The 13,747-nt window shown below is 46.8% G+C and overlaps 1 protein-coding gene across 1 annotated transcript; it reads left to right on the top strand.

Annotated features, from left to right (window-relative positions):
* Window positions 1–5,899: 5,899 nt before the first annotated feature.
* On the top strand, window positions 5,900–13,705 carry ccdc28b (coiled-coil domain containing 28B). The gene is made up of 6 exons (XM_035408865.1): window positions 5,900–6,249; window positions 8,060–8,363; window positions 9,090–9,259; window positions 10,411–10,565; window positions 12,502–12,524; window positions 12,823–13,705. Exons 2-6 carry the CDS (start codon window positions 8,128–8,130, stop codon window positions 12,875–12,877), a joined length of 639 nt encoding a protein of 212 aa, XP_035264756.1. The 5' UTR covers window positions 5,900–6,249; window positions 8,060–8,127; the 3' UTR covers window positions 12,878–13,705.
* The last annotated feature ends 42 nt before the right edge of the window (window positions 13,706–13,747 follow it).

Here is a 13,747-nt window from a genome sequence, read left to right as displayed (position 1 = left end):
GAGATTGTACTGTACCCTTTGTTTCACCTCAGTGCTCGTGTCGGACTACTGAACCAGCTGGCGTGCACTTATACCCCCCCCTGAACACCAGGGGGCAGTATCAGTGTTGTGTTGTATGTTGTGCGCAGTTTTATAACAAAGCTGCATATACCAATGTTTCCATAGAAACATTTAGTAACTTTAAAAATAAATTTAAAAATGCAGCATAAATGAATGCCCTGTTGGAGACACATTTATCGGACTTTGGGGGAATCCAGTAGCAGTTCCTGTTCAGATTTCTAGTGTTTGACGCGTTAATAAATGTTCACAGCTGTGATTAATCCTCTTAAGATTTCCCAGATGCTGTGACCTTCAGGGTACTCTGATGACTGAGAGGACTCTTGACCTTCCCAATAACTTGGGATGGTGTCCTCCGTCAGCATAAGCCCTGAATGGGCCCCGGGTTTTTACTATTGGGTTTATATTATAAGCACAACATTGAGCTCAGTGACCGTTTAACTTCCTGAGCTGGTGAGGCGACCGTTGCGCCTCCTTTCCTGAGGGTGGCGACGGCATCGCGGTCCGCTTCCCTGGCTGGCTTTTGCCTACGAGCACGTACGTGGAGACACTTCTGTCTGTACACAGACAGAAAACCAGGTGCATACATGCAAGTTCACTTTAAACAAACTTTAAACAATGCTCTTCAGAATACTCAGAGTCAGAGTGTGGACTCTTGAATCCAATTCTGTGAAATGTACTGTCTGTGAAAACTGTACAAGTGTATACAAAACTATACTGGGACGTATTTTACACATTTCCTTACCGTGCTTGGTTTGGAGATTTGGAGTGTCCTTTTGAAAATTGAATTGACCCCCCCCCAATTCCAGCTGGTTCAGGGGGCAGGAGCACTGAGGTCTGCTAAGCTAACTATGCAAACTGTGAGGGAAGCTTTCTTGCCAGGGTACCCACCAACACGTTTAAGTTTGATTCATAACCTGTGTGAATATTCCAGTATTATTTGGCAATTTTTGTAGGTTTCCTCCTTTTCTATTTTTTTTTTTTTTTTTTTTTTTTTTAACATGTATTTTTTTTTCTGAAAATTCTAATTGTTAAGGGTTTTAGGGCGTGCTGGTATTTATTTCTAAGGTTTCTTTTGTGTTTTTTTTTTTTTTTTTTAATTCTTCAGAATTAAAAGATGAGAGGGAACGGTGGTGTAGAACAAGAGCACTCACTGCAAAATGAGCATTTACTTTAGACAAGAAAAGACAGATATATATTAAAAAAAAACATGTACATACTGAGTTAGAGGGAATTACAATGGGGTTTAAAAAAAAAAAAACACAAAAAAAACAGTGGATCATTTTTTTAAAAAATGCACTCCTCTATTCACTAAAGTGCCAATCCGACCATTTATAGAGTTGAAGGGTCATCTCTGTATCTATCTTCTCAGTCTTTGTGACTTTGTTTCTTACTTGAATGTGCACAGATGATGTGCAAAAAAAACAAACAAACAAACAAAAAAAAAAAAAAAAAACATTGCTGCTTAACCTCCTTATCCTAACGAGTTACATTACCTGCTACGTGTTTCAGAAAAAGAAACAAGGAAGGTGGCATCCATCCTTACTGTTCTTGCACTAAATTCTTTTATTGGATCAGAATAGAGGAATTCTTGAATCCTTTAAGGTGAATATCATTGCTGTTACTGTTCTTTCCTAATTTATTGTGTGGAGGGCCGGTGTTTTGAACTGCTGAGAGGCGGAAGTCATGGTTTTTTTTTTTTTGGTTTTTTTTTTGGCACTGAGGGTTTGGCATGGTGATGCTGTTGGATTGTGGGTACTCTCTGACCATGGCTTGGAGACTTGATGTATCTCTACTGAACCCCGCCCCTCCTCCCAAATGGAAATGTATTATTATTATTATTATTATTATTATTATTATTATTATTATCATCATCATTATTATTCCACCAGAGGAGAGAACTGGAGGAAGTCACAGCAGGAGGTCATCGATCGTCATCTCAGTCATGTGATTCAGGGCGTGGCCTTTCAGAGGTCAGGGCCGTTCCTCGCAGGCTTCAGACTGCGCCTCGGTGAAAAAGGCGGATTTCGGAACCTTTTGACTTTTCATCTCCAGCTACACCAGTCCTTTCTCCCCCCCCCCCACGATCAGTTTTTCTGCCTCCGTTTGCGTCGCCGTGGATACATAACGATGAGAGGAGACGACGGGGGGGTTCTGGGAAGGTTCAGCGCTGTTTTTTAAACGAGTCAACGGAAAGGGGGGAAAACGAATGGCAAGCACTTCAGAGCAGCAATATGACTGTCATTAGACTTTTTTTTTCCAGGGATTAAAAACATAAACAGAAATCGGGATTCTCTTCATTGGGTCTTTGGAGTAACCACTTGACCATTTGTTTTTTTTGTTTTTTTGTTTTTTGGGTGAAATTATGGCTTTAGAACAGTGTTGGGTCCATAATCCTTTGCGTCAAAAAAACAAAATCGGTGGAACTTGTTGGTCGTGTTTTTGCAACACTCCACCAGGAGGAGGTGCTGTTGTTGTTTCTATGGTGATGGCAGCAGTAGCGATGTGGATTTGTCATGTTTTACTCTACAGAAAAAAAATAAATAAAAATAAACATGGCTCCTGCTTGTCTTCCGTCCCGGATCATGGAAATTTGGGAATTTTTGGGAAGATTTGCCCGCCTCATCGGAATATCCGGGCAAGTTTTGGGAGTTGGACTTTCTCTCATAGGTTCATTTCCTGTTTGGTTTACAGAGACTCATTTATCTCGTATTGATTGGAGAAAGAAAAAAAAACTATTTTGAAACGGACAGCCCGAAGATTCTGTTCCAAACCTCTTTTTTTTCATTCTTTTGTAATTTATTGAGTTTTTTTTCTTCTTTTTAACGGCATGCTTATAACCCATGTTAACTCTGACTGACCGACTGTGTGAATGAGTGACAGAAAAAGGACGTAAACACAAACAAGGCAAGACACACAAACATGAACACGGGGGAAAAAAAACATGTACAAACATCAAACATGTATAAAAATGAATAAATATATTGTGATTTTTTTTCTGGGTTGCATATACTGTTAAAATAAAAATAAAAAGAATAAAAATGACATGCAACCCTCAAGCTCTGTCTCCTGATCTTTTATTAAATTGCCTGTGTCGCCCCCTGCTGTCCAATCAGTTTTCTGCATGTGCTGAATTCATTCTCTGCCCAATTCTCAGTGATGTTTACCGAGTGAGAAGCTTCAGACACTACATGTGTACAGGACGTGTGCTGGATCCCTGGTATTTATCCAAAAAAAAAGTTTTCCACCTTAACACAAGCATTCAGGATACTAATATATACATCCATTTTCTAAACCATTTATTCTTGGTCAGGGTCGTGAGTTGGCTGAAGCCTATCCCAGCATGCATTGGGCAAGAGGCAGGAACACACCCTGGACAGGCCGCCAATCTGTTGCACTCTCCATTCGCTCACACACTCATACCAACGGGCAATTTAGAGTCTCCAATTAGCCTCCCTGCATCTCTTTGGACTGTGGGAGGAAACCGGTGTACCCACAGGAAATCCACGCGGACGCGGGGAGAACACGCAAACTCCGCTCAGAAAGAGCCCAGGACCTTCTCGCTAAGCAGGCAAGCCATTTTTAGTTTTTGAGAAGGGTGTGGAGGTCTTACAGATGAGCACTGTTAAATGAGGACCGATGCCTGGCAGGCCTTTCTAAAGCAGTGGTTCACGGTGCACTTACACTGGCCCGTGGAAAGGGGTACTCAAAACTGGGCCTGGGGGCTCCAAGCGATCCTGCTTTCATTCCTCCGCTCCAATCGGGGGCTGATTTAGACCCGAGACACCAGGGGAGGGGAACCTCTGGGAAACTGGCGACATTAATTAACAATCAGAGAGTGCTTGATTTTGAGGGCCAGATTGGGATATCTAGGCCCTACGGTTAATGCAGTGGTAAACGACCCTGTTCCTGGAGATCTACCACCCTGTTGGTTGTCATTTCAACCCTAAAAAAAGTAGGAGTTTAAAACCTACAGGATGGTAGAGCTCTATGAACAGGGTTGGTTACCATTGGTCTAGTGTCAATACCAGTGCAGGACGGCACCTGATTGGTCAGCTTCACCCAGGGAGAGAGGGGTTTCCCTTGTGTCTTCAGCAACAGAACCTCTTCTTCCATTGGGCTCCTGTAGTTTTACCGTGTTAACTGTGTATGAAGTTTAATGCAGTTTGCCTGTGTTAAGTGTACTGTAATTAGACTGTGGTACCTGTGTGAAGTGTACATTCTGCACCTCCAGCATGGAGTGCAGAATGGGGCTCAGTGATGAGTGTCTCCCCCCCCGCTCATGAAGCTGTTGAGAATGTTGCGGAGGTGAGACTGTATGACCACATCCACAGAAAAAATGTATATATGCAAGGCAACCTGTAGAAGTCCCCAGGCAACACTGCACTCTGCTGCGTTAAAAACGGTAAAACAGGTTCCTCGGTGCTCGTTCTCCAAATGAACACAAAACCGTTGTGCTGTCTTAGCCAAGTGCACAACTTTGCTGACCCAGAGTTCTTAAACACGCTAGCGACTATGTACACGGATGTGCGAAGCCCCCCCCCCCCCCCCCCCAAACAGGCAGTGCGCGTGCACAGAGCCTCTTCAACTTCGTTGAACGCACCTCTTCAGAACAAAGGCCAGTGGCCAATTTTCCCCTCAAAGAACAAGGTCACCCATCGAACCTTACGCTCACTACCCTGACGTAGGCTGCGCAACAAAGTGTGATAAAATACGGGGGTAAAAGTAATTGATTATCATGCGATAAAAAAGGGAATGCAATGTAAGGTCACATGACTATAAATACGTCCATATTATCTGATCAAGTAAACCTCAAATTCAAACTTCTAGACCAGTACACTGCATTACAACAGGAACAGCCAATCATTCTGCCCATATTTTGATAGCTGTTCCAGTCGTAATGCATTTCTTTGGACTAGGGATTTAAACCTGAGGTTAAAATCCAGCTAAGCAATTTAGGCCTAATGGCAACCAGACTCGAGCGCAACCACAACGGGCACTGCAGCTCAGAGGAAGCGAACTATTCCAAGACTGGTGGCGCCGGGGATCGGGAAGCTTCTGTATAGAATCTGTCAGGAGACAGACAGAGTTGTACGGCCCGGGGAAGCCCAGTCTGGTGTGATAATTCAGATCCTGAGACGTAGCGGCGACGACTCAGCTATCCAACCGCGGCGAAGGCTTGGAGCAAGCCGAACGGAGCTGCAGCGCTCGAACAACCGGGAGATGAGCGCGTGCCTCGAACTGTGTGAACCAAGACCAAAGCATTAGAGCAGCGGTGTCACATTCCAGTCCTGGAGAACTGCGGTGTCAGTTAGTTTTCGGTGTTGGTCAGCGTTTAACATCCATTTTAGATGCAGGATTCGAGGAGGGGTAGGGGGTCACCCTCATGACTAATATGAATGGTGAGTTCTTGCTAATTGCCAGAGGAGGTCCCAAGTCGTTGTTAGGGGAGGGTGGTGCAAAAAATATTGTTGGTTCAGAAACGTGTGGCATATGTTCTATGGGGCGGGGGGGGGGGGGGGGGGGGGGGGGTTGGTTAATGTAACTACTCAGGACTGCAGGTACAATAACCTGCATGCATCATTTTTATTTGGGAAATGGCAGCCCTAGATACAATTTTAGAGGGGCAGGTTTGCTCGGTAATGTCTCAGTAATGGTTCTTAATTGCGTCAAACTGTAATATATAGCCTATTCTGTAATGATATTCCGTTAATCCCCCCTCCCCCCATCCCCAACCTCGGCGGAACCGGTCCAAAGTACCAGTGCTACTGTAGCATAAAATTGTTCATAAAATAAAGCTAATTAACATTTTGTAGTGATAACACCTTAAACAATTTCGGGAAAAAAACATAGTTTCATTTCATTCAACGCAATTGCAACGGGCACCGTCCCCTTCATAGAAGCGCACGAGTTATTTAGCATCCCGTAAAAGTGTGACTGGCCCTTTAAAACTAAAGAAGACCTTGCCTGCACTCGGTCCTCTGACGCCTCGCGCCCGGGATTGATTTGCATCTACGGTCAACAAACAAGGACTGGGAAACAAGCGGTGGCACAGTGGTCCCTGTCTCTGCTTTTTATAACTAAGACAAATAAAACGAAGAATTCTGACATGAATGTGGCTAAATACACTGCCTTGTAATTAATGCGGCGCACAGTCTTATCCTTTTGACGATTTGTGCACCGGTCTTTACGGTAAGGAAAGAAATGTTTTGGCTTCTGAAGTATCCCGATCGGGATGTTATTCACGACACATTCGAATGTCCTGAATAATTGGACCGTTGCTGTAATAATGAATGTTTCTGTATTTTACAACTTAATTTTTGTGTTTTGTTTTTCTGGTATTGCATTGAAACGTGCTCACCTAACCGTTTAGGTTTAATATCAGAACACTGGCTCAACCGTAATGTGATTACCAGCTTAAATCGTAGCATGGTGTGCATTGATTTTCCATTCTTAGCCATGATAGCTAGCTGCACATCCGCTCTTGGAAACGTAGCTGTTGGTTTGTAGGATAAAACGTGGATGAATCAAAGCACCGGGAAATTTAAATACCATTGCCATCAAGATACTGGCTAAATCCTCAGAGAATCGTCAGCGATCGGTACGTTGGGGTGGCGCACTATGCTCGTTGCTAGGTGCTTTGTAATATTAGCCGATGTTTAATTATCTGTCTGACCCACATTTTGAATCTCGTGTTATGTCTCAGGGGCACATTTAGGCACTGGGTGAATTCCCTTTTGACCGCGCGGGCGATGCTCTGCTAAGAACACTGTCATTTTCACAGTTTTTTCATTCAGTGCTATTTTATAATTGCAGAGAGCAGTGGCTATACAAACACTTTTAAAACCTCCTTACTGGAGCTAAAAGCAGTACTTCGTAGCATACAGTGTTAGATCTTTCTTAAATGTTTATATAATCATGTATATTTACAGCGTAAAAATACATTCTAGAATATTTAATAACTCGTAATACTTTGACAGTCATTTCGGGGGGGTAGGAGGCGATTGGTAGTTCAGCCTCCAGAAAATGTAACGTGGTCCCTACAAGCCAAAAATTAGAAAAGAAGAACATTAATGAGTGTAATATTTTCAGAGTTTTATTTTTTATGGGTGAGTGTGACACCATTTTGTTATACTTGGGAACAGTGAAAGAGGTGTAACAGGTGTTAGGAAGCGATCCAGAGGCTGCTAAACTGCCGTTAAACTGTGTAGCAACCTCTGAGATTACTTATTTTATGGTACCCTAAATCCCCCAATGTGAGGGAACGTTTGTTTATGATTTTTCCAGCAGCAAGAAAGCATTGCTTATAAGCACACACACCCTTTGTTTTCTGATAAGTGGGTATGGGAATACAGAGAGGGAGATTGTGTGTGTGTGTGTGTGTGTGTGTGTGTGTGTGTGTGTGTGTTCATGCGCATGGAAACCTCAAAGCTTGCTTCTTCTTTTGTTTGATACCCAAGATGCATTGGTTTTTTCCTCAACACTGTGAAGTCGCTTTTTCTTCATGTCTCTCAAATACAAATGCACTCTCTCTCTGTCTTGTACACACACACACAAACACTCTCTCTCTTTCTGTCTCACACACACACACGCATGCACACAAACACACACACACAAACACACATTCTCTTACACCCACACACTCTCTTGCACACACACAAACTCTCTCTTTCTCTCTCGTTCTCTCTTTAGTGAAAGTGGTGGACGGAGTGTAGCACAGTGGGTAAGGAACTGGGCTTGTAACCGAATGGTTGCAGGTTCGATTCCCGGGTAGGACACTGCCGTTGTACCCTTAAGCAAGGTACTTAACCGAAATTGCTTCAGTATATATCCAGCTGTATAAATGGATACAATGTAAAAATGCTATGTAAAAGTTGTGTAAGTCGCTCTGGATAAGAGCGTCTGCTAAATGCCTGTAATGTAATGTAATGTAATGAAAGGAGGGGTCTCGGGGGGACTGATGCGGCCCTGAGTTTGTCTCCGTTGTTCCTGTCCCTCACAGTTTGGCCCTTTCTGCACTCGTGTGAGAGGGCGTGGCCCGGACGGACGGACGGACGGACGGACGGACGCATGGAGGACAAACGAAAGAAGCGCAGCCCCAAAGTGTCCCTCCCCCAGCCCCCCCCGCCCCCCGTCAACCCCCGCAAGCTCTCGGTCCTCCCGTCCAGCAGGAGTGCCACCTTCACCCTCGGCCTCCCTCACCCCCCCTCCCCGAAACCCAGGGGCAAGCTGAAGAGGTCGGTGGGGACGGCGGGACAGCCCCGCGACGTTCACAGTGTAGCCGTCGCCCCCCCGAAAAACTCCAGGTTCGTGAGGTCAGGCTGCGTGTGGTGTTGCTACGGTCCAGCCCCCCCTGTCCCGTACGGTTGGACCGTGTCCCGTACGCTCGAACCCCTCCCCTTACGATCGAACCCGCCCCGGTGCATTCGCAGCTTAAGGACACAGTGACGGGACGCTTTGAGGGTGAACCTGTCTGTCTTATGCTACCCAAGTGAGCGTATCACCTTGTGGTGTGAGAGTGAATAGACTTCCCGTCATTTAAGAGTGAATATGTCTCCTCTGTTCTTTCTGAGAGTGAATATTATCTCCCCCAGTTTGAAAATAATACATTTCCTTTGTTCATTGAAAGTGAGTATAACACTTTGTGCTTTTAAAAGTAGCCTGATACTTGTTCGTTTTTTGGGAGTAAGTATATCTCACTTGTTATGGAGTGAACATTATTGTTATTGTGTGTTTTTTAGACAGACGATACCTCCCTTGTGCTTTGAGGGTCAGTATCTTATATTTCCACTGCTTTAGCATAAATGTGCCCTTGTTCACCTTTTAATGATGCCGACACTATTTTGTCTCCTTCTCCCTCCTCTACTTTTCTTTTTTTATTAACTCCCCCTCCTTTTCTCTCCCTCACTTTCACTCTCTTTACCCCTTTTTCTCTGTCCCCTACATCCCTCTCTGTCTTCCCTTTCTGTCTGTTCTTTACTCTCTCCCCTCTCCACCCCCCCCCTCTCTCTCTCTCTCTCTCTCTCTCTCAGACCCCATAGGGAGAAGCCTCGCACGCCCCAGCCCGCAGGCCCCAGTAAGGTGGTGCAGTCCTCCCCCCTGCAGCACTCCTTCCTGACGGACGTGTCGGACGTTCGGGAGATGGAGGGGGGGCTCCTCAACCTGCTCAACGACTTCCACTCGGGCAAGCTGCAGGCTTTCGGTGCGCCCCGCTGCCTCATGGGACACAGGCTGGGGGGTGTTACCTGGGTCCGCGTCCATGTTTGTGTTTTAAGTGACGGCTAATTCTTCATTTTCTCATTGACTTAACTGTTGAAATGCTGGATTTCTATGGTGATTTCGCCCATTTTTTTAACTGCAATCTGTCCCAGCACACTGTCACTACTTTTGTGGACCGTTGCTTATGGTTGAGAAAGCCTTGACCTGCAATGTGACACATCAAAGTTCAAAGTATTTGAGATTATTCTTATACTCGATCATGTGGACCGTGACTGACCAGTCACAAACCGTAGAAAAGTGTGTACGCTAGATTCACACACACATACACACACACTTTCTGCTCTCATGACATTTACAGTGTTGTCTTTTCTGGATATTAGCTGGCTCAGCTGTGTGTGCCTAAATGATCAGAATCGTAAAATCGCCATTTGCTATTTTAGTCCGAGCGCCTTCCTGAGTGACAGCGGTCTTTGAACTTGCCCTTGCGGAAAGTTGAAAGGCTTTTTCCGCGCGGAAGGCCCGTCAGCCAGCGTTAGAAGTGGAAGCTGTCTGATCGGCGCTGAGCCTTCGGGCTGGCCTGCGCTCTGAGATGCTCTGCTGATGAAGCTTGACCCTCACGTTAGCGAGCGGGGTTGTAGACCGTGCCGATTTTTACGTTCTTTCGTTTTTCTCGAGAGGAAAACGGGGTCGTCGTTGACCCGGCCTCCTGTCTCTCCGTGCGTCCCGTGCCTATAGAGGCGAGGTGGAGAACGTGTCCCCTGCACGCCTCCCTCGTCCTCTCTGCAGGGGTGGAGTGTAACGGAGCAGAGCAAACTGACCTTCGTTTAATAGCCCAGGGGAGGCCTCCGTGACGTCTCTGTGCATGCAGAGAACAGTGCACACCGAGTGTGTGTTACTGCATTCTTCCTGTCCTCCCGTCCTCGTGGCAAAGGTGTGTGGGTGTGTGACTGACTGCCTGACTGACAGACTGACTGTGTGACTGACTGATTTTTTTCTTTGTTTCTCTCTTTCTCTCTCTCTCTGTCTCTCTCAAATTCAAACGCTTTATCTCTCTCTTGCTCTCTCTCTATCTGTCTCTCTGTATCTCTCCCCCTCTCTCTCTCTCTCTCTCTCTCCCCCCCCTCCCTCCCCCAGGTAAGGTGTGCTCCTTCGAGCAGCTGGAGCACGTGCGGGAGCTGCAGGAGAAGCTGGCCCGTTTGCACTTCAGCCTGGACAGCCACGTGGAGGAGCTGTCCGAGGACCAGAGGAAGACCGCGTCCGACCGCAACCTGGAGCACCTGCTGGGCAACGTAAGGACCCGACCGCGACCGCACCTGTGCCCAGCGAAGCACCCGACCACACCTGCGCCCAGCGAGGCACCCGACCGCACCTGCGTACAGTAGAGAAACCAACCGTACCTGTGTTCAGTAGGGCGACCGACCAGAGCTGCACCTGGGTTCAGTAGGGCAACCGACCTGAGCTGCAACTGTGTTGAGTAGGGCAACCGACCACACCTGCGTTCAGTAGGGCAACCGACCTGAGCTGCAACTGTGTTGAGTAGGGCAACCGACCACACCTGCGTTCAGTAGGGCAACCGACCGGAGCCGCACCTGCGTTCAGTAGGGCAACCGACCGGAGCCGCACCTGCGTTCAGTAGGGCAACCGACCGGAGCTGCACCTGCATTCAGTAGGGCAACCGACCGGAGCTGCACCTGCATTCAGTAGGGCAACCGACTGCGACCGTATCCGTTCAGCAGGGCAAACATTAGCTGATGTTTGTGAACGAATTAAAACTTGTTTCAGAACAAATATTTGCTGAAGTCAGGGCGTGGTCTGAAAGGGTAGTGCTCAGCAGAGTCATAATGGCTTCTGAAGAGGAAGGCGCCAGAAGATCAGAATTAAAGAAAGACTGAGAAGGTCCAATATTCACAGCTTAGGACTATAAACCAGTAAGGACTCCAGGTCACTGAAACTAAATCAATGAGCCAAACCTGTAGTTTATTAAGATAAGATTTGTGAAGGAATTCTTTAATCGATCAAGATACTGGCTGTGACTAAGACCAGTGTACACAGTGGTCCCCCAGGACTGAGTCTGAAGACTGCTGGTCTGAGGCGCCAGCTCTGTGGTCTGACATCTGGATGGTGCCTCAGAGTACCCAGGGGTTTGGGTCGCCCCAGCGCCCCCTCGCTTCCCCGGGCCCCAGCAGTCTCAGCTCCCCAGGGTCGTTATTAAAAACCCTTTTTTTGAGTTGATTTCTTTTTTTTTTTTTTTTTAAAGAATGATTTTTAGAATGTTTTAAGTGTCAAGTGTTCTAGAACTCCACTGCTTTCAGTCACCAGCGGCGATTGTGACATCAGCATCGGAATGTTCGGATGAGAACGTTCTGATCGCGTGTTTGTGACCTCGCTGCTGAAAGGGTTAACCTGTTTGCGGTTTGGCTGCAGCTGCTCGCTTCTTTGTCCGCGGCGGATAAAGGACTCGGCGCTCGTATTTATAGCCGCCATGGAAATCAGTTTGGCCGCGGATGAATCGGCTAGGCAGGCCTGTCACGTGACTTCTTCAAGAGCTCACCAGTGGCACCGCCGCCCCCCCCCCCCCCCCCAACCTCCCGATTGGCTGTCTGGTCCAGTGTGGCCCAGTTACTTGAAGTGCAGTTGCCCTGCTTGGTTTCAGGCACCCGAACGAGCTGTGAGGATCGCTGGGAGAGGAGGACACAGAGCAGACGGCTGAAGCCGTGATAAAAATAAAAATAGCGTTTATTAATGGCGTCCAGATAAATGAGCGCTTCTGATTGGCTCTCTCAGAAGAGCGTGCACTATCCGGCTCTGCTGCTTACCCCGGCTCCCCCTGTCCGGTGCTGTGGAATGTCAGAGGGTGGTCTGAAAGAACCCTTGTCTCCATAGAGACACAAATGCCAAAGATACCCTGCTGCCATGGCAACATCAAAGGATTCATAGAAGGGCTTAAAACTATAATGGAAAAATATGTTCACCAACGGTGAGCCTGTATGTATGTATGTATGTATGTGTGTGTGTGTGTGTGTGTGTGTGTATGTGCGTGCGTGTGTGTGCGTGTGTTTTCTGAAAATGTGCCATAATAGGCAACTGGCTGAAAGCACTTAAGTCTGCTCTGTTTGTTTTGTCAGGAAATATAACAGCTATGCTATTTAGATACTTTCTATGGTGGCTCTGCATGTGAGCCTATCTGTCACCTAATGACACATTTTTCCCCCATTTTCCCCACAGCTGGAGGAACTCAGCAGCTCTATGTATCCTTTTCCTTTGATTGACACTCACAGAGGTGCCTGTCGGTCATGCTGTTTGGCTTTTGATGGTCTGTGTGCTGTGATGTCACGCCTCCTGCCCCCCCCCCCCCATTGCTCTCGCCTTGGGGCTGATTGGCTTGTGATGGTCTGTGTGCTGTGATGTCACAACCCCCCCCCCCCCCCCCCCCCCCACCGTTGCTCTCTCATTGGCTGAGATGGGTTATTACTCAGTGTTGAATTCTCCATTTTTAGCCCTCCCCTCAGGTCCAGTCTGACTGATCCTTAATATAGACATTTCCAGACAGAAACTACACCTGGCGGAGAACCAGGACCTGCCCAAGACATCGACTTCCTGAAGGAGGGAGGTCTATGTGCACAAATCCCGATCCGACTAGAGGAGGGACGGGGTCAGAGGGAGAAGCAAATCTGTCCAGACAGGAAGTAAAGGTTACTGTGGTGATGATGGTTAACAGAGCTAGCATGGACTGTGAACGGCATAAACCGGGATCCACAGAAAAAGCACAATTGCTTTAGGAAAATGAAAACCCAAAGTGATATGTGATTTCGCTGCAGGTTTTTCTGCCCATTGTTTACAAGTGTAGTTACAGTGGCTGTTTGATTAAAGCTGTCTGGAGAGTGTGTGTGTGTGTGTGTGTGTGTGTGTACATTTCATGTGTGTGCAGCTGTACCTTAGTAAGTGTGTGTGCACCTGTGTGCATACTTGTATGTTTGTAGGCACCAATGTGTGTGTGTGTGTGTGCACATGCATGCATTGCACACACATGTATTTGTGCATCATATTAAGGTCCGTCCCATGTAATCTCATTCCACCTCACAAAGAATCACAGCTTGTCTTTGTTCTTCCTCCAGTAGCCTTACTTGTCTCAGCTTCCTCAGTGTAATTGTCTTACACTACTTCACCTTACAGGCATTTAGCAGCTGCTCAGAGAATTTCTCACTTTTACGTAGCAAACCCATTTATACCGCTAGATGCATACAGAAGGAATTCAGGTTGAGCGCATTGCTCTAGTACCGCCTGGGAGTCAAACCCGCAACCCTCAGGTTGTAAGTTCAGTTCCCTACCCATTACTCAATACTGCTCCCAGTAAAAGCCCCTGCCCTGGCTGATCCCCTGGCCGTTTTCCCAGAATGCATTGGGTTTCACGAGTCACGCACCTGCACGTTCACCTTTTATCGCTACACCACAGTTTTTAAAGTTTTTTTTA

Source organism: Anguilla anguilla, chromosome 1 (genome assembly GCF_013347855.1).
Source record: "Anguilla anguilla isolate fAngAng1 chromosome 1, fAngAng1.pri, whole genome shotgun sequence".
Taxonomy (NCBI): domain Eukaryota; kingdom Metazoa; phylum Chordata; class Actinopteri; order Anguilliformes; family Anguillidae; genus Anguilla; species Anguilla anguilla.
This window is presented reverse-complemented; position numbering and strand designations above follow the sequence as displayed.